This window comes from Typopeltis vanoorti, chromosome 5, assembly GCF_054136105.1.
Source record: "Typopeltis vanoorti isolate ZY-2024b chromosome 5, IOZ_Tvanoo_1.0, whole genome shotgun sequence".
Classification (NCBI taxonomy): Eukaryota; Metazoa; Arthropoda; class Arachnida; order Uropygi; family Thelyphonidae; genus Typopeltis; species Typopeltis vanoorti.
This window is the reverse complement of record NC_143553.1, coordinates 12,776,854-12,799,365: the sequence shown is the minus strand read 5'-3', so window position 1 is coordinate 12,799,365 and position 22,512 is coordinate 12,776,854. Positions and strand designations below refer to the sequence as shown.

The window sequence follows — 22,512 nt, the reverse complement described above, 5'->3', positions numbered from 1 at the left end:
GAATTTTTCATCCAGGAAAGAAATTTTACAGAAGATGTGCAGTTTGCAGACATAATATATGGACCTCATAGCCACAGATGCTTTAGCCATAATTCATAACAACTTCAGTCAATCTTCAATTTATAATCCATTCCCGTCTTCCTCATCTGGTACACCAATTTGTCATGTAGCAGTCTATCACATACCTTTTCCAAAGTATACAAGCAGAATATTACTATATATATATATGAGTCTCCTTAATGCAAGTATATTGATACATTAGGCCCCACTCTTCATAGACCATTCAGACCATTATAGCAAATCTTATGTTCATTAATTTCCACTCGTTAAGGACCCCTCCTCTGTAAAAGATGCACAGGCAAACAACCAGGTCAGGGACATAGTTAACTCATTTGCACATTCCTTAAAAATATGCAGCATGAGAAAGGATGACATATTTGTCATCCATTCTCAATGTGTTATCCAATCAGCACTCAATACATTTCATTCTTTCACCTCTAATCTCTCTCTCTCTTCTGTCTGTGTGTCATTTTCTCCTCTCTTGTACATATTGCATAGCATCATTTACACCAATATGGTACACTCTGTCAAACTGCTTGGTAAATAACTGCACTACATCTTTTCTGGTCACCCTACGACCGTACCCATCTACCAGTGTTGCTCTTCTGTAATCATTCTCCTCTTTTATTGCCTCTTTTCTGTAACTATCTCTTTCTTTACCATGATTATCATTTTTCTAACCTAAATTTTATACTATCTTATGCATCTAATCACTACCAACTTCTGTACTTCCTCCTCTACATCATTTCAGATCCATCCTGCTTGCCTGTTTCACTGTTCATCCATTTCACACCTAATTCATTCATTCATTACAAGCAATGCACAACAATTCTACTGTATACTGTTGCACACTGCTTGTGTCAGATACATCCTAACCAATTTCCAAACCAGTAACCCATGATCATTCTCACTAATACTTCATTCATATTATCCTCTGAGAATATCACTAAATCCGACAGTTTAAAACTTTGTGCTGTTTCTATCACATACCTTAAGCGGTATGTGATATCACGCATCTCCCCAATTTGCATTCTTATAATTAAACTCCACATACCCAACAAATTCATCAAGCATTTCATAATGTGTCCTACTACATTCCCAGATATACAACTGATTATTAAAATATACTTTGTTAATTTCAATCTCATCCCAATTAGCCTCAAAACAATTCCCTCTGCTATTATTAAGAGTAACTGCCCTTTTCTTTTCTCCTTCCTGAAGATTCAATACTTTTCCATTTTTGTTCCCCATTAGTATATCATTCTCAGTCAACCAAGTTTGACTTATTCCAATTATTTTTGGGCAAAGTGACTCCATCCCACAAACTCAGTCTTCTTTATTTCTGATACCCCTTGTATTATTATAAAAACATAACAATCCCACTATCTTTGAAGCTATCCTACCGTCTTTCCTCCAACTAGTGCTATATATTTATACCTTTCTCTATCTGCTCTTATTTCCCATGTTTCATACTTATTTTCATTCATATCCATCTCATCCTTACTTTCATGCATTTCATCATTCTACCCTGCGATAATCACTTTCTCAATTTGTTTTCCTTCATTTTATTCCATTTCATTACCTATGTTAACCTTAAGTGAAATTCTTTCAATTAATTATTATTGGTGAATTTTCAAGGTACCAAAAATTAAGTTTTCATAGATGCATAAATGGTGAAATGCTCATTTATCTTGGAAAGGAGGTGAGCAGAGAGAGAATTACAGGGAATATAATTTCTTTTATATATGCACAGGACAATAAAACAAAGTTCTTATTTTCAAGAGGGAGGAAATTCATTGCCATTTCCAAATGAATGGTATTGAAATTACTGCTTAATAGATAAGTTATCATAATACACTGGTGTCCAAAAGTTAAGGACGAACTACATTTTTACCTGTTTATGAATGAAAAACTTTTCATGACCACAGCCAAATGTCTAGATAAATTTATTACCAGCATACTCATAAATTATATTACACAACAAATGTGTTGTTATAAATTTCATACAAATTCAATTGCAGTACGTTTTTGGCAAAAGTTACAAATTTCCTAAGGACGTGGTTAAGGAATTAATGTACAGTGCTTACAGAAAGTTATGCAGAGAGACATTTCAGTATGAAACATGTCCACCCTGAAGTGCAATGCAGCTTTCACAATGTTGTACCATGCTTATCACCAAGTAATTCATGAGTTCTTGAGGCAAACTGGCCTACTCCTCCTCCAGAACGAGGATAACGATATGAGGATTGAGATCTGGTAAGTGTGGAGGCCACCTGATCCAATTAATATCCTTAGTCTTCAAAAGTATCTCCAGTGCTTGTGTATGATGTGATGTGGCATTGTCATTCACAGAAATGAATACTAAGAGGGTGACCTCTTAACAAACATCTAGAACACATTTCATTGGCTTGAAACACTGTCCAGAGCCTGAATATGACGATATGCGAGATTCCAAACTCTCTGGCAATATCAGTAATTATGTGGCCTTCTTCAAGCTATCCAATAATTCTTGCCCACATGAAATCATCTAGATGATGTCTTTCAGACATTACAATACATTCAAAGTTTGCAATTTTATTCCTTCATGAAAAGAGCTTCCTTCAAACACAATTTGCTTAGTGCAGACTTTTGCCTTTTATCCTGTTGAGTGTTACCACAAAACCCCTTTGTGCACATTTCAAAAATTTGAATGTGTAACTGCTTTCTACTCTAAATTGTCAGTTATACAAATTGCCACAAGTTGATTCATCTCAATTTGCAGTGGTATTCTTCAGAAATAGTTCATCCTGAGTTTTTTGGATACCAGTGTATTATATTCCATTTTAGTTTTGGTGAATTGCACAAAATTCATAAAATATTTATTTTTATACCTCAGTTAGATGATCCATTTGAGATGCCATGTATTCCAGTGTTTTCGTAAGGTGTAATGGAAGGATCAGTTCTTGTTCTTGTTTCAAGTTGGTGAAATTTTTATCACCGTGTTTCCCTCTGAATAGGGTGGCATCTCTCACAGGTTTAGTATCATTTTCCTAGATAAATAAGAAAAAACAGAATATTGCTGATAAATATAAAAAACCTAACATCGTTTATTGTGAAATAAATAAACTTTTTAATTTAGATATAATCTGACCTCCTCTGGGCTTAAAAGGTTGATCTGTAGGTGACAATCAGATCCAACCACAGGCACCTGAGGGAGAAGGCAGAAATGAGCAAAACTAGATCAATAAGTCTGCATTTGTATTCAATTTGCTGAAGGTCAAAACTATAATATAATTAACGTGCAGTTCTACTACAGAATGCACTAATTGCAGCTTGCCATTACATAGCACCATAAAAATAAAAAAATTATTTTTGACATTCAGTGAGGTGTATAATTAGTAATTTTACCATGAAAGGGTGGAAACCTATAACACACAATACTATAAATTAGCGAAGTGTTAGAAAATTTGGCAGACCACATCTGATCTGTAAAGATCAAATGTGGAATCAAATGAAGTGAATTTTGTAATTCACTTCAAGCTTCATAGACAACCCTTAAAGGCTTTTACAAACATATATGCAGAAGTAAGATTTGAACTGACGGACTAGCAAAAATATCATTATTCTTGGTAGGATTGTTGCTACTACGTTGTTTGACAGAACTGTGCAAATACTGTTTGGAATGCGTATGAAGTTGCATTTTACCAAACATTGTGGTAGCTGCTGTATTTTATTTATTGTCCTCCATTTCATGGAATTCAAGAACAATAGAAGATGTTTTTAATATATCCTCTATTGTTTTTGAATGTCCATGATTAAAGTACAGAAACAAATGTGTCTAAAATTTAAGCATAGTGTTAGGATGAAAGCTGAAAAAAGTAGTTGCAGTTGAATAGTTTGGTTGAGAATGAAAATGCAAACGAAATATGGATTTCAGTATGTGAGTAGCATGTCTTAGCAAAGCAATTTAGCTAGTGCAAGTAGGTAAACATTATGGCAGATTTCATCAATGGTAATAGGGGAAAATTAATTTCTGAATTTCTTGAGAGAGAATGTAAACAGTCATACATACAAGCTTGCTCAACAATAAGTTAAATTACTAGTCCCCTCCCCCGAGTAATTCTTTCTCCTTTGTTAAAAATTCTGTTCACCTAAAAAGTACATTAAAAAACCATAGGCTAAAAATGTCTTCCATAACAAATTTCATCCCATCTGGAAATCTTCATTAATATTATTAAAGATAAAATTAAGACTATACCATGCAACCAGTAGATTCATCTTCTTGTATGGTTATTGTCAAACCTGGACAATGAGCATCAAAAAAAAACTACAGATCTATCTAACTCCTTTGGAACAACATGTCTCAGACTGATCCTTGGATACATTTGGATGGACCATGACACTAACTCTACAGTGTTAAATCTGGCTAAGCAAAAACCACTTGTAAATATAATAAAAAAAACTACAACTCAGACATCATGAAGTCTCATCCTTTATGGAATTCCTCATCCTGTACAAACTAGAAGATGGCAGTCGCTGTAGAGGAAGACCATGCAAACAATTTTGGCAATACATCTGTAAAACCATCAATAGGCTGAACTGTAAAACTCCATGTGACATCTACAAGTTAGCTCAAGATAGATAGACTTGGTTGGTTGGTTTATAGCTTATTTGGCACAAAAACTACAAAGGTCATACTGTGCCATAATAAAGGTTACAACATTAGTATTTAAAGAAAATTGTAAACAACATGTCTGTACAAGAATCTAGTTTCACAAAGCAGCATCTCTAGGTAAACAGAACTGCTGCAGAGAGCACAGCAACACACAAGGTCAGAGGTTATTACAGTAGTGCAAAAATAGTTAACAATATAAGTTAATACATAATATATGAAACACTAAGCCAGGGAATGCAGTATCTACATATATGTAAAATTATAATAGATGCCTTTATAGCAGTACAAAAATAGGCAAAAGGGATTATTATATAATATGCATGGATGAAAATTAAATTTAGCAATGCAGTATAAACAGAATTTAGCAATACATATAAACAGAATTACTAAAAAGTACACAAGTAGGTAACATGTCCTACGGCACTACATGATTATTCGAAAAATAAGTAGTAAATAAGATGTATACACAAAATGTATGTTAAGTGATGCAGTATCTACATATAAACAAAATTACTGCAGAGATTTCAACAATACATAAATAGATAACTATAGGTTAACATATGTATATACAAAAACAAGTCAAGGAAAGCAGTGTCTACATCTAGTAAGATTACAACAAACATTATTATACTAATACCTAAAGAGTCAGAAAGGAATTATTATACAGCATTGATGCATAAAATTTAAGTTTAGCATTATGGTATTTACACATTAACAAAATTACAGCAAGGTGATACAAATATACAAGATCAAGGCCTATGGTAATACATAATTGGTCAGATTTAACCTAATGAATAATATGTATGTATAAAAGTTAAGTTAAGCAAAAAAAAGTATTTACATATAAACAAATTTATGGTCAAAATGTGTATGTACAAATTAATTCTTTCTAAAAAATTAAAAACATCATGCAATTTGCCTGAGTCTGCTAGCATTTCCCTGAGTGTATATGGCTTGGTTAGATAGGTGAAAATTTCATTCCTCTCTTGTGTATGATAATCTACCAGAATATGATGAATAGTGAGATGTGTGTTGCATTTTTCACATATGGGAGGGTCATCAGCTCTCAGTAAATGAGAATGCGTAAGGTGACTGTGACCTATGCGGAGCCTAGCAAGGACAACCTCCTCCCTTCTCTTTGTACATTGACTAGAATGCCAGTGTTTAATTTCAGGTTTAATGTTATATAATTTGCTTGTTGATGCTTCTTGCCATGTTAACTCCCACTGAGCAATTAGCTTTGATCTTATAAGTTGTCTGTATGTGGAACTGTCAAACAGTATGTGGAGAAGGCATGAGCCGATTTAGCAGCTGCATCTGCAGCCTCATTTCCTTTGATTCCGATGTGGCTGGGAATCCAGCAGAACTGAACATTGAAATTAAGGATTTTCATTTTATGAAGCAGGTGTAGCACCTCATAAAGTACTGGATGTGGATTATACATACGAGAGCAGATAGCCTGTAAAGAGCTCAATGAGTGTGTATAAATTATATACATTTGGTAGCAGTTTTCTTTTATATGCAGAAGTGCAAGCTGAATGGCCTGTAACTCTGCTGTATAATTACTGCAGTCTGGTTGGATCTGATTTGAGATAATAATGTTAGGAAACACAGCAGCACAGCCAACAGAGGTGTTAGTTCTTGAACCATTAGTATAGATGGGTAAGAAATCAGCGTGTGCTGCTCTGTGTGCATTAAACAATTGCAGGTAAATGGATGATGGGGTATAAGATTTCTGTAGCTGACAAAGTGAGAGGTTGCAGGATGGTGTGCAAACCTGCCATGGAGGAATGCTGTTATGTTTAGTGTAGCTAATGTTGTCAACATTTATACTAACAGCTTGCACAGTTTCTTTATTACGCATACCAAAAGGATGTATAGCAGTTTGATGCGTGTGATATTGAGCTTCCCAATGCAGAGAGAAGATACTATTCCATGTAGGGTGATCTGGGAGAGATTTTATTTTTAGGGCATAATTAAGAGACAACTGTTTCCGTCGAAGTGATAGAGCCGGTTCATTTGCTTCAACATAAAGACTTTGAGTGGGTGAGGTGCGAAAGGCACCAGTAGCTATCCATATACCCTGATGATGGATGGAATCCAACCATCATAGGTTACACTGTCTTGCCGAACCATAGACTTGGGATCCATAATCCAGCTTTGAACATATAAGTGCACGATAAAGATGGAGCAATGAAGCTCGATCAGCATCCCACTCATTAGAGGATAGAGTGCGAAGGAGGTTCAAAGTTCTTTTGAACTTTTCTCTTAGTTGACGAATGTGTGCTTGAAATGTGAGTTTTCTGTCAAAGATGAGTCCCAAGAACTTGGTTTCTGTAGCTACTAGAATAACAGTATGTCCCATTCTTAGTTCAGGATCTGGGTGATGAGTGCGTCGACAGGTGTACACAGACAATTTTTTCTGTTGAAAACCTAAATCCATTATTAAGAGCCCACAGAGAGAGACATGATCAATTGCTTGCTGAAGTTGCCTTTCAATTACCCTGATGTTATGTGAGTGACAGTAAATTGTGAAGTCATCAACATATGAGCATTGTCTACAGTGGGAGGAAGCTATTCAATAATTGAGTTGATTTTAATAGCAAAAAGGGTTACACTTAAGACAGAGCCTTGGGGAACACCTTGTTCTTGATGATATGGTCGAGATAGTACTTCCCACTCTGACTTGGAAAGTTCGCGTGGACAAAGTTTTTAATAAATATAGGGAGGTGTCCATTGAGACCTAGGTTACAGAGGTCTTTTAATATGCCATATTTCCAGGCTGTGTCATAAGCTTTTTCAATGTCAAAAAAACTGAGACAAGATGTTCTCGCTTCAGAAATGCATCTCTTATACAAGTTTCTAACTAAACTAAATGGTCTAAAGTTGATCGATGTCTACGGAAACCACATTGTGTATTGGAGATAAGACTGTTGCTTTCTAAATACCAGAGAAGCCTGGCATTAACCATTTTCTCTAGTATCTTACAAAGACAGCTGGTCAGAGCAATGGGTCGATAATTATTTGCTTGTGTTGAATCCTTTCCTAGTTTTGAAATAGCAATGACAATTGACTTATGCCAAGAATTTGGAAACTCTTCCTCTGCAAGTATTCTATTGTATAATAAGAGAAGAACAATAGAAGATGATGGTAGATGTTTTATCATTTCATAATGGATGTCTTCAGGTCCTACTGCACTAGGGTGAGATTGTAGGAGAGCTCTTTTTAGTTCCTCCTTGACAAATGGCTGAAGAATGTTGGTAGAAAAATTAAGCCTTTGTTTCTCTTGTTGCTCTTTCCAGTATTAAAAATTCTGGAGAATATGAAACTGTGCTGAGATTTTAACAAAAGTTTCTACCAAAGTATCTGCAATAGCTTTGGGATCAGCAAGAACACCTCCATTATAGTCTAAGGTGGACAAACAACGTGTACTATCTGCCTTTCATTTTCCGGATTTTATCCCATACAGTTTTTGGACTGGTCATTTGATTAATTGATGTAGTAAATTGGATCCATGATTGTTTTTGACTCTGACATCTTACATAACGTGCTTTGGCTCGAGCACGCTTGAAAGTTGTTAAATTTGATGTGGTGGGGTATCTACGAAATATGCTCCATGCTCTGTGTTGATCTTTTTTGGCTGCCTGACATTCTGGGTTCAACCAAGGCTTTGGATAGACTGGGAATCGAGATGATGTTTTTGGGATGGAGGTTGTTGCTGCCTGGACAATGCATTCTGTTATATATTTTACAGATTCATTGATAGGTGTTTGACTGATGGCATCAGCATTAAATTTTGCAAGATGAGAGAAAGTGTTCCAGTCACAGCCTGGTCCATTTTCCATATAGGTATCTGTGTGGGTGAACATGATTCCTGTGAAGACATTGTACAAAGGACAGGAAAGTGATCACTTCCATATATGTTCTCTTCAACGTCCCGCATGAAGAGTGGAAGAGGAACAGATTGTAAGATCAATTGCAGAATATGAGCGGTAGGCATATGGAAGAAAGTATTGAGTTTATTATTTAGAAGGGAAAGGTTATTATTATCAAGAATTTTTTCAATGATTCGACCTCGTCTATTAGTGTTGGCACTAACCCATAGAGAATTGTGACTGTTAAAGTCGCCCATCAAAAGTATGCGTTCAGGCAGTTGCAAGATAAGGTTATCAAGATCAATTTCATTTAAATCAGCATTTGGTGGTAAATAAATTGAACATACTGTAATAAGAAATCCCACAGAGAAGTGAATTGCTACTGCTTCCAGAGAAGTATTAATTAGAACCTAATGGGAAGGAATATGACTGTCCACTAGGATAGCTGCTCTTCCATGAGCAGGACCATCTCCAGTTCTATCCTTACGTACAACAGTGAAATTCCTAAAGGTATGGTCCTCATTGGTCTTAAGTAAGTTTCCTGTAGACAGACTTGGAAGACTATAATTTGCAATCTTTAATTTTCAATGTAAATCTCTTTTCCCTTTTCACACTGTATCATATTGTGAATAAACTAAGATGATGATACTAAGAAATTCAGACAATGATTATGATATTACTTCACTATTTACTAATGTACTATTAATTGAAACCCTGGATTTGCTAAATTTCCCCACCCCAAATATATTTGAATTATTTAAATTTACAGCACATGCAGGCTATTTTGCATGGAAAAAGAAGATATGTAGCTAGATGGGACAGTAATGCCTGCTGCCTAGCCAATTTCTACATAGAATACTTAGAAAATCTAGGTATGAATACAATCACTCTCAAACCAGTGGTTTGGCTGTGCTACATTGATGATGATGTGTTTGCTATTTGGCCACATTGTCTGAACACATTAGATATTTTTAGTGCATTTAAGTAGCCAGCGCCTATGACTGTCTATCCTTTCATGGTACTAGTCATACATGATCCTGATTGTTCACTGTCTATTTCTATATATAGAAAACCTACACATACAAGGAGATATTTGCACAAATAATAACACCATCATTCAGCTTAAAATTATGGTATCCTAAAAACACTAACTCACAGAGCCAGAGCTATCTGTTTCAATGACAATGCTCTTACTACTGAACTCACTTACTATACTTGCATCACACTTTTTTTAGCCAATGCTAAATGCTCCCCAGAAATTTTCTCCATTACCTAACACACAAGACTACAGCAAAACTGTTACCATCCCAGACATTCAGGGCACATCAAAAAAAAGATATCTAGAGTGCTTAATAAATATCAGTTCTGCACCACATTTAAACCATATGTAAAATTGGCACCTGCCATCTGTTCACCTAAGGAGAAACTTTCTCCTTTATCACATCCAGGACTACTTGAAGTAACTTGGCTTACTATCGACAGACAGGAAAAACTTGTTGAGAACATAAAAAATGCTGACCTTCATAACGTATGCAATGTCCATCAACCCAATCCTGTATTCTATTCCTTACCGATACTCCAACACCTTGACCACAACTGTAATTATACAAACTGGCCTATCTTTGGAGACCTGTCTTAGAACCATGCTTGTGGAGTAGTACTATTTTACCTTCTTTGCACTCCTTAGGAACCCTAACCACTGCAAGATTTTCATTAAATAACCAGATCAGGGGCATAGCCAAGTGTGGTGCACATTCCTTAAGAATACATGGTGATATGTCATCCATTCCCACAGCCTTATTAACATCTAACCAAACTAACATCTGATACACCTCTGTTTTTTTAACTTCCAATTCTACTAATAGTTGCCTCTGTTCTATATATTCCACCACATCATTTACACCAGTATGATATACGCTGATAAAGTGCTCGTTCAATAATTCCACTATATCCTTTGCAGCTGTTAGTCTGCTGCCATGACTATATACCAGTGTTAATTGCTATAATTATTCTTCCTCTTGCTGCCATGTAGTGGAAAAATTCCCTTGAGTTAACCTTGTCCTGACCAGCCAATCTCTTCTCATACTGCACCTTTTCTTACTTTACCATGCTCAGCATCTTTCTAGCCTGTACTTTATACTCTTCATGAGTCTGATTACCACCAACTGCTTTGTACCTCCTCCATAACATTTTCTTTTCCAACACAGCTTGCTTAATTTCACTGTTCATCCATTTCACTCCTACTCTATTTACTTGCTTAACCCTTGGTATGCAGTTATAGATTGCTTTTCTCAGATACTGCCTTGTGAGTTTTCATGCATTGTCAACATCTTTTCTGCTCAGCTCATCTACCCAATGTACTGATGCTAACTCACTACACAGCTTCCTATAATCAAATGCTTTATACTTCCACGTATATCCATTTTTGGCAGTGAAATTTTCTTGATTCATCACTTCGCAAACAAGTACATCATGATCACTCTCACCAACTGGCAGCAGTGTCAACACTTTATTAACAACTACTTCTTGTGAAGTTATCACCAAATCCAAAATATTAAAGTCTCTAGTTGCTCCAATCACACGCTGCTTAAGATACTATCTCTCAGAAATTCCACAAACTCACTCTCCTCATTCCCATAGTATAACCAAGTGTAAAAACTTCCAACAACTAATGTCTATTCCTTACTGCATGCCAAAAACCTGGTATGGACACAAACAGCTTGTAAAATGGTAACCAAACCACAAATCGAAATGAATAGAACTAAAGACATTCAATAATCCTGGGTTCCAGTTTCCCTCAAGCAAGACAATGGGACATTAAAATACATGGCCTACAGAAAGTTAAATGTCGGCGATTAGTCAATGATGCAGTTTAATTTAATTTTTTTTGTATGTTGTTGATTTTCATTTATTTATTTTGAGTTTTATTTGGGGTGCTTAAGGGTCAAAGCTGCATAACTGAGAGGAGACCCCCACATAGCCTTTAAAGGAATGCGGAGAACCAACCAGGGCTTCTGACTAACGTCCAATCCTCACCTTCTCGTGCTGCACTCTGTTGAATATCTACCTGGATATACTGAACGAACAAGGATGGGCTGGCAATTTGGGATTTAGAACACCAAATTGTATTCTTATTGGCTTAAACCAATATAGACAATGATGGTACAACATGACAAAATTTCATGCCGGCTGGGGTGTCGCCCGGTTAAACAAGGCCCCCGTTGTTTTTGCCAAGGAACCAGGGCGAACAGTGAAAAGTCAGCTACTGGAACAAATATGAGAATGGGAAACTAGACAATGAGACTTATTTGTGCCTATGGTCCCACAGAAGGTTCTACTAAGGTAGAAGTGAAGGAATTTTTTGATGCTTTAGAAAAAGCAACTGACACAATGAAAAAGGAAAAGTTGGTCCTTGTTGGGGATCAAAATGGCAGAGTAGGAAATGATTGTAAGACATACAAAACTATTTAGGGAAAATTTGGAGAAAAGAGCAAAGCTAATAATAATGACAAATACCTGTTGGATTTCTGCTCATGACATGGACTGGTTATTACTAACACCATGTTCCAACATAAAAATGTGCACAAATTCACATGGATAGAAGATGCAAGGAATAAAAAAAGTCTCATTGACTATATTATTATTGATAGTGATGTTTTCTCCCTGGTGCAGAACACCAAAGTGTACAGAGGATTTGAAATTGGAAGTGATCACTATTTAGTCTTGAGCAGGTTAAATTGAATTTCATATTGAAATGAATAACATTTTAGAAAGTTTTAAAGCGAATAAAAGTTGAGCAGCTCTCAGATGTGAACTGTAGACTAAAATACACAAAGATTATTGAAGAAAAAATGAAAGAGTTTGAGAACAGGAACCAAACCTTGGAGAAAACCCTGATTGATTCAGCCAGAGAAGCATGTGGTGAGGTTGTTTGCAAGGATAAAAAAAAATCAGAACTCCATAGTGGACACAGGAAATTAATGAGGCAGTGAAGGAAAAGAAGAAAGCATATCAAAAGTTCTTGCCAAATAAGTCAGCTTTTGCTCTTAGAGAATACAGAGACAAGTGTAAGAAAGCGAAACACTGTGTAAAACTGGCTAAACAAAAATCATGGGAGGACTTTGGCAAGAACATAGAAAATAAATATCAAGAAGGTAGCAAAATATTCTGGAGGTTGTCGAAGAAGCTTAGAAATGGAGGAAAGAGTGCTGTCAAAGGAGTTAGAGATGATAAAGGTGACATGAAAACAGGAGAAAGAGATATCCTTGAAGTATGGAGTAATTACTTTCAAAAATTGCTAAATGAACCAAGCAGTGATAGCACAGTGGTAAAAAACACTCAACAGGCATACAGTCAGGAATACATATCCATACTTGAAGTAGAAAAAGCCATCAAAGGCCTGAAATGTGGAAAGGCAGCAGGACTAGATGATATTCGACCAGAAATGCTGAAGTATGGTAGTATAAAAGTCTTACGGTGGCTGCATAGTTCAGAGAGCCTGGACAGAGGGATGAATTCCCGATGATTGGAGTACAGCTCTAAGTACCTATATATAAAAAGGGAAATAAAACTGAATGTGAGAATTACAGAGGTTTTTCCCTATTGAGTGTTCCTGACAAGATCTATGCAAGTATACTTGAGAAACGGTTGAGAAGAATTGTGGAAGAAAAGCTTGGCGAAGAACAAGCTGGATTCAGGCCAAATAGAGGCTGTCAGGATCAGATCTTCACTTTACGACAAATAGTTGAGAAAGCGTGGGAATATAACAAAGATCTGTATTTAAGTTTTGTAGATCTGGAAAAGGCATATGACAAGGTGCCAAGAGAGCAGCTATTCAATATGCTACAGTTATATGGTGTCGATGGGGCATTATATCAAGGAATACTTGGTCTTTATTTGAGTTGTAAGTCAGCAGTTAGAATTGAAGGAAGTACAGGAAGATGGTTTAATGTTAAATCTGGTGTGAGACAAGGATGTAGGTTATTCATTATCTATATGGATCACATTATGAAGAAAAGTGGTATTAAACATGATATCAGAATTGGAGATGTTAATGTCAGCCCTTTGCTTTATGCAGACGATGTTATACTTCTAAATAAATCTGCTACAAGTTTGTAAGATTCCCTGACTAAATTGAATAACTGTTGTAATAAATATGGTATGAAGGTCAGCATTAAAAAGACAAAGACAATGAAAATAGGTAGAATTGTTGAAAATGTCAACTGTGTTGTGAACGGGGAACCTGTGGAATAAGTAAAACATTTCAGCTACTTAGGCACGATTTTTACTGAAGATGGTAAATTAAATATGGAATATTTAATATTTCCAAAGATTAACTATTACTCTATCTAATTTTGTATTAACAGCAAGCAAATGGATATTTTGTTTTAAACCATTTCCAGTATCATTAACATACAAATTAAATACAGCAGAAATACAAAACTTCTGAGATACAGAACTCTGTGGAACACTTAGTCACAGAAACTTATCATGCATTCAACTCCATATCTCTTTAGTATCTATTCATCAAGGACCCTTGTATACATCTTAATTTCCTACCCATCACCATTGGTCCACTTTGTGTAACAGGTTTCTGTGTGATATCTTTTCAAAAGACTTTGCAAAATCCAGCAGTATCATTGTAGCACCATTATCTTCATTCAATTCAAGCGTCTCTATTATTAAAAAAAGTGAGTAAAATAAGGCATGACATCCTAATAAGAGTATCACATTACTATTTTCCTCAATTTTACCTTTGATCAAACTTCATCATCATTTCTGAGATACTGATCAATTTATAACATTCTATCCCTGTTTTGAGGCCTCCTTTTATGCAATGGAACTATTTTAAACTTCTTCACTCCCTCCAAAGCTTAGTCTTAAATTAAAAACCCTGGTACAAGGAACAGCCAATTATCTTGAAATCTTAGGTAAGAAAGATTTGCAATTTAAATATTAGATCTGAAAATGGTATCCTCTCATGCTTTTAAAATTTAAACTGGCTACATATTGCATTTCAAAACATTACAATTATATGCAGTAAATTGTGTTTTATACAGAGCAATGTATATCCTGATCAAACTCCATCATCACTTCTGAGATACTGATCAGTTTATAACTTTCTGTCCCTGTCTTGGGGCCTAAGTTTTAAATCAGTAGTTAGAACTGAAGGAGGTGTGAGAAGATGGTATAATATAAAAAGTGCAAGACAAGAGTGCATTCAACTTAGCTTTTCCATTATGTAGATGATGCTATATTCCAAATAAAATCTGGAACAAGTCTTCTAGATTCTTTAACTAAACTGAATATCTGCTATAATAAATTTGGCATGAAAAATTAGTAATAAAAAACACAAAGTATCAAAACAGGCAGCATAGAAAATGATAAACAGCAAAAATATTCTTAATGGAGGATGCACTCAGTATCGACTTTGAAGATGGAAGTGTTAGATATGACAACATAAGACCAGACGACAAGGGCCATCTGGAAAAAACTGTTGGTGTGCATGTGTGTGTGTACAAGGGTGGTCTAAAAGTTCTCAGCCTAACAATAAAAAACTAATTTATAATTTCAAATTTATTTTTATTTTTCAACATAATCTCCCTTAAGACTAATCCATTTATTCCAGCATATCCTGTCCCTGTAGTGGTTCTCAGTAAGATCTGCAACATACCCCTCTAGAGCTGCAATCACCTCTTGATTCGAAGAAAAATATTGTATTGACCAGTAAGGAAGAGGTTTAGTTTTGGGAAGAGAGAGAAGTCAGAGGGAGCCAAATCTGGGGAATAGGGTGGATGTTCCAACAATTCATAGTGCAGATCCCTAATAAACAAAATGCCTTTAGCATCCCCAAAACACTGATGCCATGACCTTTCCTGCTGATGGAACTGACTTTGTCTTCTGTCGACTGTTTTTCACTGCTGTTTGGATTCTTGTGTGTAATAATGAATCTAAGTCACATCCATAGTAATAAATCAACACACAAAATCAGTTTTATTCTTGTTAAAATGCTCCAAGCACTGTTCAGAGATTTTCATGCGAGTGCATTTTTGATCTCCTGTGAGCAAACGAGGCACTCATCTTGCGGAAAGCTTTTTCATGCAAGTCTTCATGCAAAATATATCCTACACGTTCTTTTGAAATACCTATAGTTTCAGAAATTTCACACACTTTGACTCGCCGGTCATCCAATACCATATCGTGCACTTGATCAATGATTTCTGGTGTTGTTACACTTTTTTTGCATCCTTTACGTGGATCATCTTCAAGGCTGGCATAGCCACGTTTAAACTCAGCAGCCCATTTCTTAATTGTCGAAAATGAAGGAGAAAATTGCCCATAAACTTTTATAAACTTCGAATGAATTTCTTTTGGCATTATACTGTCTTTTACGAAGAATTTTATAATCGCACGATACTCAATTTTATCCATTTCAAGGGATACAGAGAAAGCATTTGCTTCAGATAGCTGTATAAAACAAACTACTTGATAGAATGACTTGCATTTTCACATGGATGCTTATGACATATGTACGAACTTGGGGAAAAAATCTTGCCGAGCGTTGCCATCTATGGTTGAGGCTGACAACTTTTCAGACCACTCTTGTATAAAGATAATATATACTAGTTTGTAGAACTATCGCATTTTTCTGTATTCCCATTCATAATATGTCATCAGAAAATTATATGAATGAAAGTGAATGATAAAGATATGATGCTTAGTGTAGCACACTTTCAGTGTTGTATATTAACCATGCTACCAGCCTTGTGTATACTAATTGCATATTAATAGTGTGCAATACCATTGATATTACACTGACATATTTTGAATACAAAGTGCAAGAGGAGTGATATATTTCATCCACATGAATGCTGATGTGGACGAAAAACTTTTCTGTTTCATATGTCACTTAGCTTATTATGTATTAAACTTGAATATGAAAATAATATTTACTTGTAAGCAATGAAAAACAGGTCTAACATCAGTAACAGAAGGGTCTGCAGTAACCTTATCTTTGATAGCATTTCGGGCATCCACCTAAAAATAAAAAAATAATAATAATAAATAAAAAGGAAAACAGAAAAATAAATATATAGGTACACCACCAATTTTCTAGCAACGAATGGACCAACTTTCTTTACTGTAGAAAAAAGTATGAGAGTGCACTTAAAATTCCTGCAACCATCTGACTAGTTAACTATTGATGGCATTGCATATGGCCCATACTTGACAAATTATTTACATCTGCAGTTGGTGGTGGTTTCGAGTGATTCTTAGCTTATTTTGCTTGCATTTAACCCTAGCTAAAGCTTTTAAGCAAGGCCATTTCATTGTTATATGTGTGATACACTGGTTCATCAGTGGTTTATAACATAAAGAAGCAAAGGGACCAAATATTTAAATTCTTCACAGACAGTGATTCAAGAAGCATAAGACAAAAATGGTAAGAGCTAGATCAAGTGATGAAATGGTTTTGCAATGTGATGGGATGGACTTGTTGATTAGTGTGTTAATGGAACAGATTAAGCTATTAATTAGAATATGAGTGCAATGTACTAAAGGATAACTTCAAAAGCTGAACAAAGGTAATGGAATTTCTATCCATAAAGTATGGAGTGAAAAACAGTATGCAAAGGAGCTACAGAGTATATGAATGAATTTGCTAAACTCCTGAGCTTGAAGCAAATATATAATGTTGTTGAAATGGTATCACACTAGCATGCACACTACAAAAGACATTAACAGCAAAGTATAAAGAAGTGACTGCAGGATCCAGACAATCTATAGATAGAGTGGCTGTCTTAGAATGTTTGAATGCAGCAAGCATGCATAAGATGTATACCACTGATTACATAAAAAAATAAAAATAAAAAAAATAAAAAATAAAAACTAAATTTTCTAGAATCTCGAAAGGCATAAAACTTTATCTGCAGTATACTATAGGTATACTGTGCAAAGAATTACTACCAAGATTAAAATTTCTTGGGTTTGAAGCCCATAACACACTGTACATCTAGAGGCCATAATGAGAAGAATTTTAAAATCTCTTAATTGTGAAATTCTTCTCATTTTGGACAACTGTTCAGCTCACAAAGAGCTAAATTCCAGTGTAAGAAAAATGGTTAAGCAGCATTACCATGTTTTGCAGAGCAAGAGATTTATGGAAGGAGAAGAACAAAACTGGAGAATGCAATTTAATGTGTTTTGTGAGCAAATGCAAAAAGTGTAAAGAAATTAATAAGAATGGTAGCAGTGAGCTGAAAGGCAAATTGCATGATAATGCGAGTGGTATAATTAGTGTAAGCAGCTATGTATGAATGATTCAGTGGACGATGAAGAGAATGACCAGAAGGTCATGGAAAAGTTAGTGCAATGATGTGGAGTTCTCAAGAGAACAAAATGTGAGATTAAGTGGTTGGAGAAATGCCTGGCAGGATGGTATGACACAAAAGTGAAAGAAAGGGGGGAAGTAGAGCACAAAAGAGCAAAAGTATGAGAAGAGGAGCAGCTTTTGTATGGAGTGCTTGATGAGAGTGTGACAAAATTGAGTTTTCCTGCTGCTAAGATTAAAGATGTCATTGATGCTGTAAAGATACAGAATGTAAAGGTGAATGATGTTTATTTTGGATGGTACAAGTGATTTAGCAGATGGCAAGCGTAGTATACTAGAAGACATGAAACAGTTGCTAGTGCATCCAAAAAGAGTGAGAAAGTAAAAGTTATAGGTCTGTTACACAGTACGATAGAAGTGAGCTAAAACACAAAAACATTTGTGCAGGAGGAATGGTATGGAGTTTGTAAATGTGAGGAGCGAGTTTGATGGAAGGAAGGAAGGATTTATATAAGGTGGATGGCTTGCATTTGAATGGATTTGGTGTCAGAAATCTTGAAAGAGTGTTCTTCTGTGAGTGTTCAGAAGTGTCAGGGAAACTAGCATCTTTGGGGAAGGAGGTGCGAATGAGCATGGGTCCAGGCAATCTAGAAGTTGGCAAGTGATCGCATAATGCTAAATGTAGCACCCCAGATTCTTCAGTTTAGTGGGATAAGCAATACAACGTGTAATGGAGGTTGTGGGATAAAGAGGATATTGACGTTTAATAATACTAATGTCAGAAGTATTCAAAATAAGCATGAAAAGTTTGGGACATTCCATTACCTCAACTTGAACAAAAGTTATATGCATTATTGAGACTTGGTTGAATGAGTATGATATGGTCATAGGAATAGAATTCAAGGAATATGATGTCTTCAGAGAGGCCAGAAGGAATGGTATGGGAGGAAGAATTTTGCTGATGATAGCAGAGTAACTGAAGCCAAAGAGAGTAAAAGATACATCAGTGGAATGGGGATTTAGAGGATAATTCATCTGAGGTTATCTGGTGTTAAATAGAGGCCAATAGAACAATATGTAATTAATTGTTGCTATGATCCAGAGGGTATAAGGGAGAATGTAGATGACATGCATTGGCATGTCATCTATGGGGACATAGATTGGGAGGAGGCATGGTCAGTGATGGTATATATCCCAAAGCCTGATGAGACAATTAACTCAGGCAGAACATAAAGGAGGAAAAATGAGGTTTGAGAGTGCTAGATCTGATCATACCATCAGAGAACATAACACTAACCAATCTAGCTATGTTGCTTCCTCTTAGAGAAAGCAATCATGTAGTTTTGGTATGGAAGATTTCCAGACATGTAGAAATTTTTGTTAAGGAATATATGTGGAATTAGAAAGAAGGTGATTATGACAAGCTGGGGTATCATATTCCAATACTGCCATGGCATAAGAATTTGAAGGGGAGAGATGTTGGTAGTGCATGGGAGGTGGTCAAGAAGTGTTTGCAAAAATGCAGTATCAGAATATATATCCACAGTCATAAGGATAAATCAGGTATGAGTCAGATGAACGTATAGCATCATTAAGCAAGAGTTGCAGAAAAAAATTGTGATGGGAATATAAAGAAAAAGTGATCAGCATACCTGTACAAAGCAGATCAAAGCTAATTGTGAGAGAACGCTAGCCGATAAGGCCAAAAGAAATCTTGAAGAAGTCTTTCAATATGTAGCAAGTAAAAGGGGTAATGACTATGGAAGGATGACTTTAAAATGTTCTGAGGGTAGGAAGGTTGCAGAATGGTGTACCATCAAAGCAGTGACAATGCAATGCCAGATGTGAAATTGACTGATGGAAGAATAAATATTGAAGAACCTCAGTGTGAACACAGCATAATATGCAGTGGTGAATTCTCCATGCTTGCTGCGCAAGCTCATTAATAGAGAAAGAAGTAGTATTTATTATTAATAAATGCATGCATTTATAAGCATTCCATTTAGGCTTTTATTTTTGTAGACAGAAGACGTCTTAAGCTTGCACGGCAATAATTGAGCTTTGCGTTGTGTATCGAAGGCCGATGCTTGCTCGTCTAGTCAAAGCTACCTTGGCTTGCTCGGTTGTAGGAGCTTCCAGGTCCTTGCTGTAGCACTGTGATTTCATGCGTGCGCATAGCAATTTTTGCTCCCTTCTTAAACCCAGGCCATATGCAGTCAAAGTAGCTCTAACCAGTGAGCTTCAGCCAGCCTTTAGAAGTGAGCGTGTTGCTTAGGAAAATTAAGTTATAACCAACTTTTTATGATGATGTTATTGACCAGTTCATAAAGAACTGTAGGGTAGAATTTGTATTCAAGTAGCTAAATTGAAAAAGATAGAATATCATTTGTAAAATAAATGTTGTATTTGTATGATTAAAGGTACATAAATTTCTAAATATATAGTTTTAAATGGTCAGTAATTCATTATTCCGCTAATCAGACTTCAATTGCACCCTGAATGATAACAAGAGCAAGTGTGAATTTCAAGACCAGCATTCGCCCCTGATAATATGAGATAATCTCTTAGCCCAAATGGCAGCCATGTCTTTTGGTCTCTTGCCAAAGCAATTGGTTGTAACTTTTGCCCCACACTATTTCCACCTCTATCATACCCAGAAGATGGCTCTATTGCATCATCACCCACAGAAAAAGCTCTCCTGGCTTCACACTTTGCCTCCAATGCATGCATAAATTGACAAAGGCAAATGACCGCCACCCCCAGTGATTCCAACTATCCAACATATAATGATCCCTATATTACTTTGCCAGAAAGAGGTAAGAAACCTATTGTCTAAATTATACACAAAAAATCTCCTGGCCCTGGTGGCATTCCTCCAATTGTCCAGAGGTCTGTGCACCAGAACTGACTTCTATCCTATGCAGCCTGTACATACTCTCTTACTCCACTGGTATATACCCCAAAGCCTGAGTCCTATCAAAAGTGATGGAGAAAACCATCAATGCTCAACTCCTACACTACCTTGAAGGCCTCCAGAACAGATTCTGTCGCTGCCGATCAACAAGCTATCTACTATCATATATCACTCATCTCTGCACAAATGCCATGGAGAAATTTAGCGAATCTCAAGTGGTTGCACTTGATATCTCCAAAGCTTTTGACAAGGTCTGGCACAAAGGCTTACCAAGCAAACTTCCATCATTTGGACTGTCTTAGGACTTGTGCAGCTGGATTGCTGGCTTTCTCTCTGGATACACACTATGTGTGATGGTAGACGGTTCCCTATCCTCTCACCATCCAACTAATGCTGGGGTTCCACAAGGTTCTGTTCTCTCACCAACCTTCTTCGTTTTGTATATCAATGATGACCTACTTCAGTTCACCTCCAACCCAATACATAGTTTTGCAGATGACAGTACATTGCACTCCTACCTTTCATTTGATAAACCTTGCCATACACAACTCACTTTCTACAGAACATGAACCACCACTGCCCTCAATTCTGATCTCCAAGCCATTCTTCAAAAAGGCTCAGATAACCTCATTAACTTCAATGCTAGTAAAACCCAGTGCTGTCTTATTTCTCACAAAAAAACACCATTTTTCCCCCAGTATTATTTTTTGATAACACTCAAATTTCCAGACAAGATAACATTTCTCTTCTTGGAATTACCCTAACATCATGCCTCTCCTGGCACGAACACATCACAACCATTGCATCCTCAGCTTCCAAAAAACTAGGATTTCTCTTTTGCTCAAGACGTTACCTAACCATTAAACAGCTGTTAATGTCAGAGACCTATCTCCATGAGAACAAAGCTGAGTATTTTGGATGCAGTTGTTTTTCCAACAGCGACTTATGGATGTGAGACTTGGAACCTAAAGAAGTCAGATAAGGAATGGATATCTGCTTTTGAGATGTGGTGTTACAGAAGGCTGTTGAGGATATCATATACTGTAAGGCATACAAATGAATGGGTGTTAAAAAAGATCAGTAGAACTTCAAGGCTCCTTAAGGATATTGACAGAAGAAAATTAAAATATTTTGGACACATAGAAAGGATGGAAGGAGGAATTCTCAGAACAGTAATAGAAGGTAAAGTTCCTGGAAAAAGAGGCAGGGGTAGACCATCAATGAGATGGATGGCATGTGTGGAGTGACTGATCTTCAGAGAGTTGAGGCCACCAGAAAAGCAAACAACAACAGGACTACATGGCGAGGCCTGGTGTGGAACATCACCGAGCATCGGAGTGACCATACGGCATCTGTAGATGCCCAGTGAACATAGTAGTATTAATAAAATTAATAATAGAGAAAAGAAGAGAATGCAATTTAGAAACATATATTACATTTATTGACTTGAGGATTTCATATATTAAAAGAAAAATTTTATTTAACATATTAAAAGAAACACAAATACCAATTAATATTCTAAACGCTATTATAAGTATATATATGAAAATAATCAAATACAAATAAGATTAAATTATGAAGTACCATGTATGAGAGAGATAAACCAAGGAGTCTGACAGGGACATCCCCCTTTCAGCAACCCTTTTTAATATTTATCTAAATGAAATAATAATAAAAT

General features: G+C 36.0%; 1 protein-coding gene across 1 annotated transcript in view; it reads right to left on the bottom strand.

Moving 5' to 3' along the window:
- Positions 1 to 22,512, bottom strand: part of LOC150106228 (uncharacterized) — a 373,927-nt gene that overhangs the window by 25,224 nt on the left and 326,191 nt on the right. Inside the window, exons 12-13 of the mRNA XM_090392254.1 lie at positions 16,543 to 16,626; positions 2,931 to 3,089 (exon numbers count right to left, since the gene is read on the bottom strand). Of these exons, the coding sequence (XP_090248380.1) occupies positions 2,931 to 3,089; positions 16,543 to 16,626 (243 nt within the window). The remainder of the gene's footprint in view (positions 1 to 2,930; positions 3,090 to 16,542; positions 16,627 to 22,512) is intronic.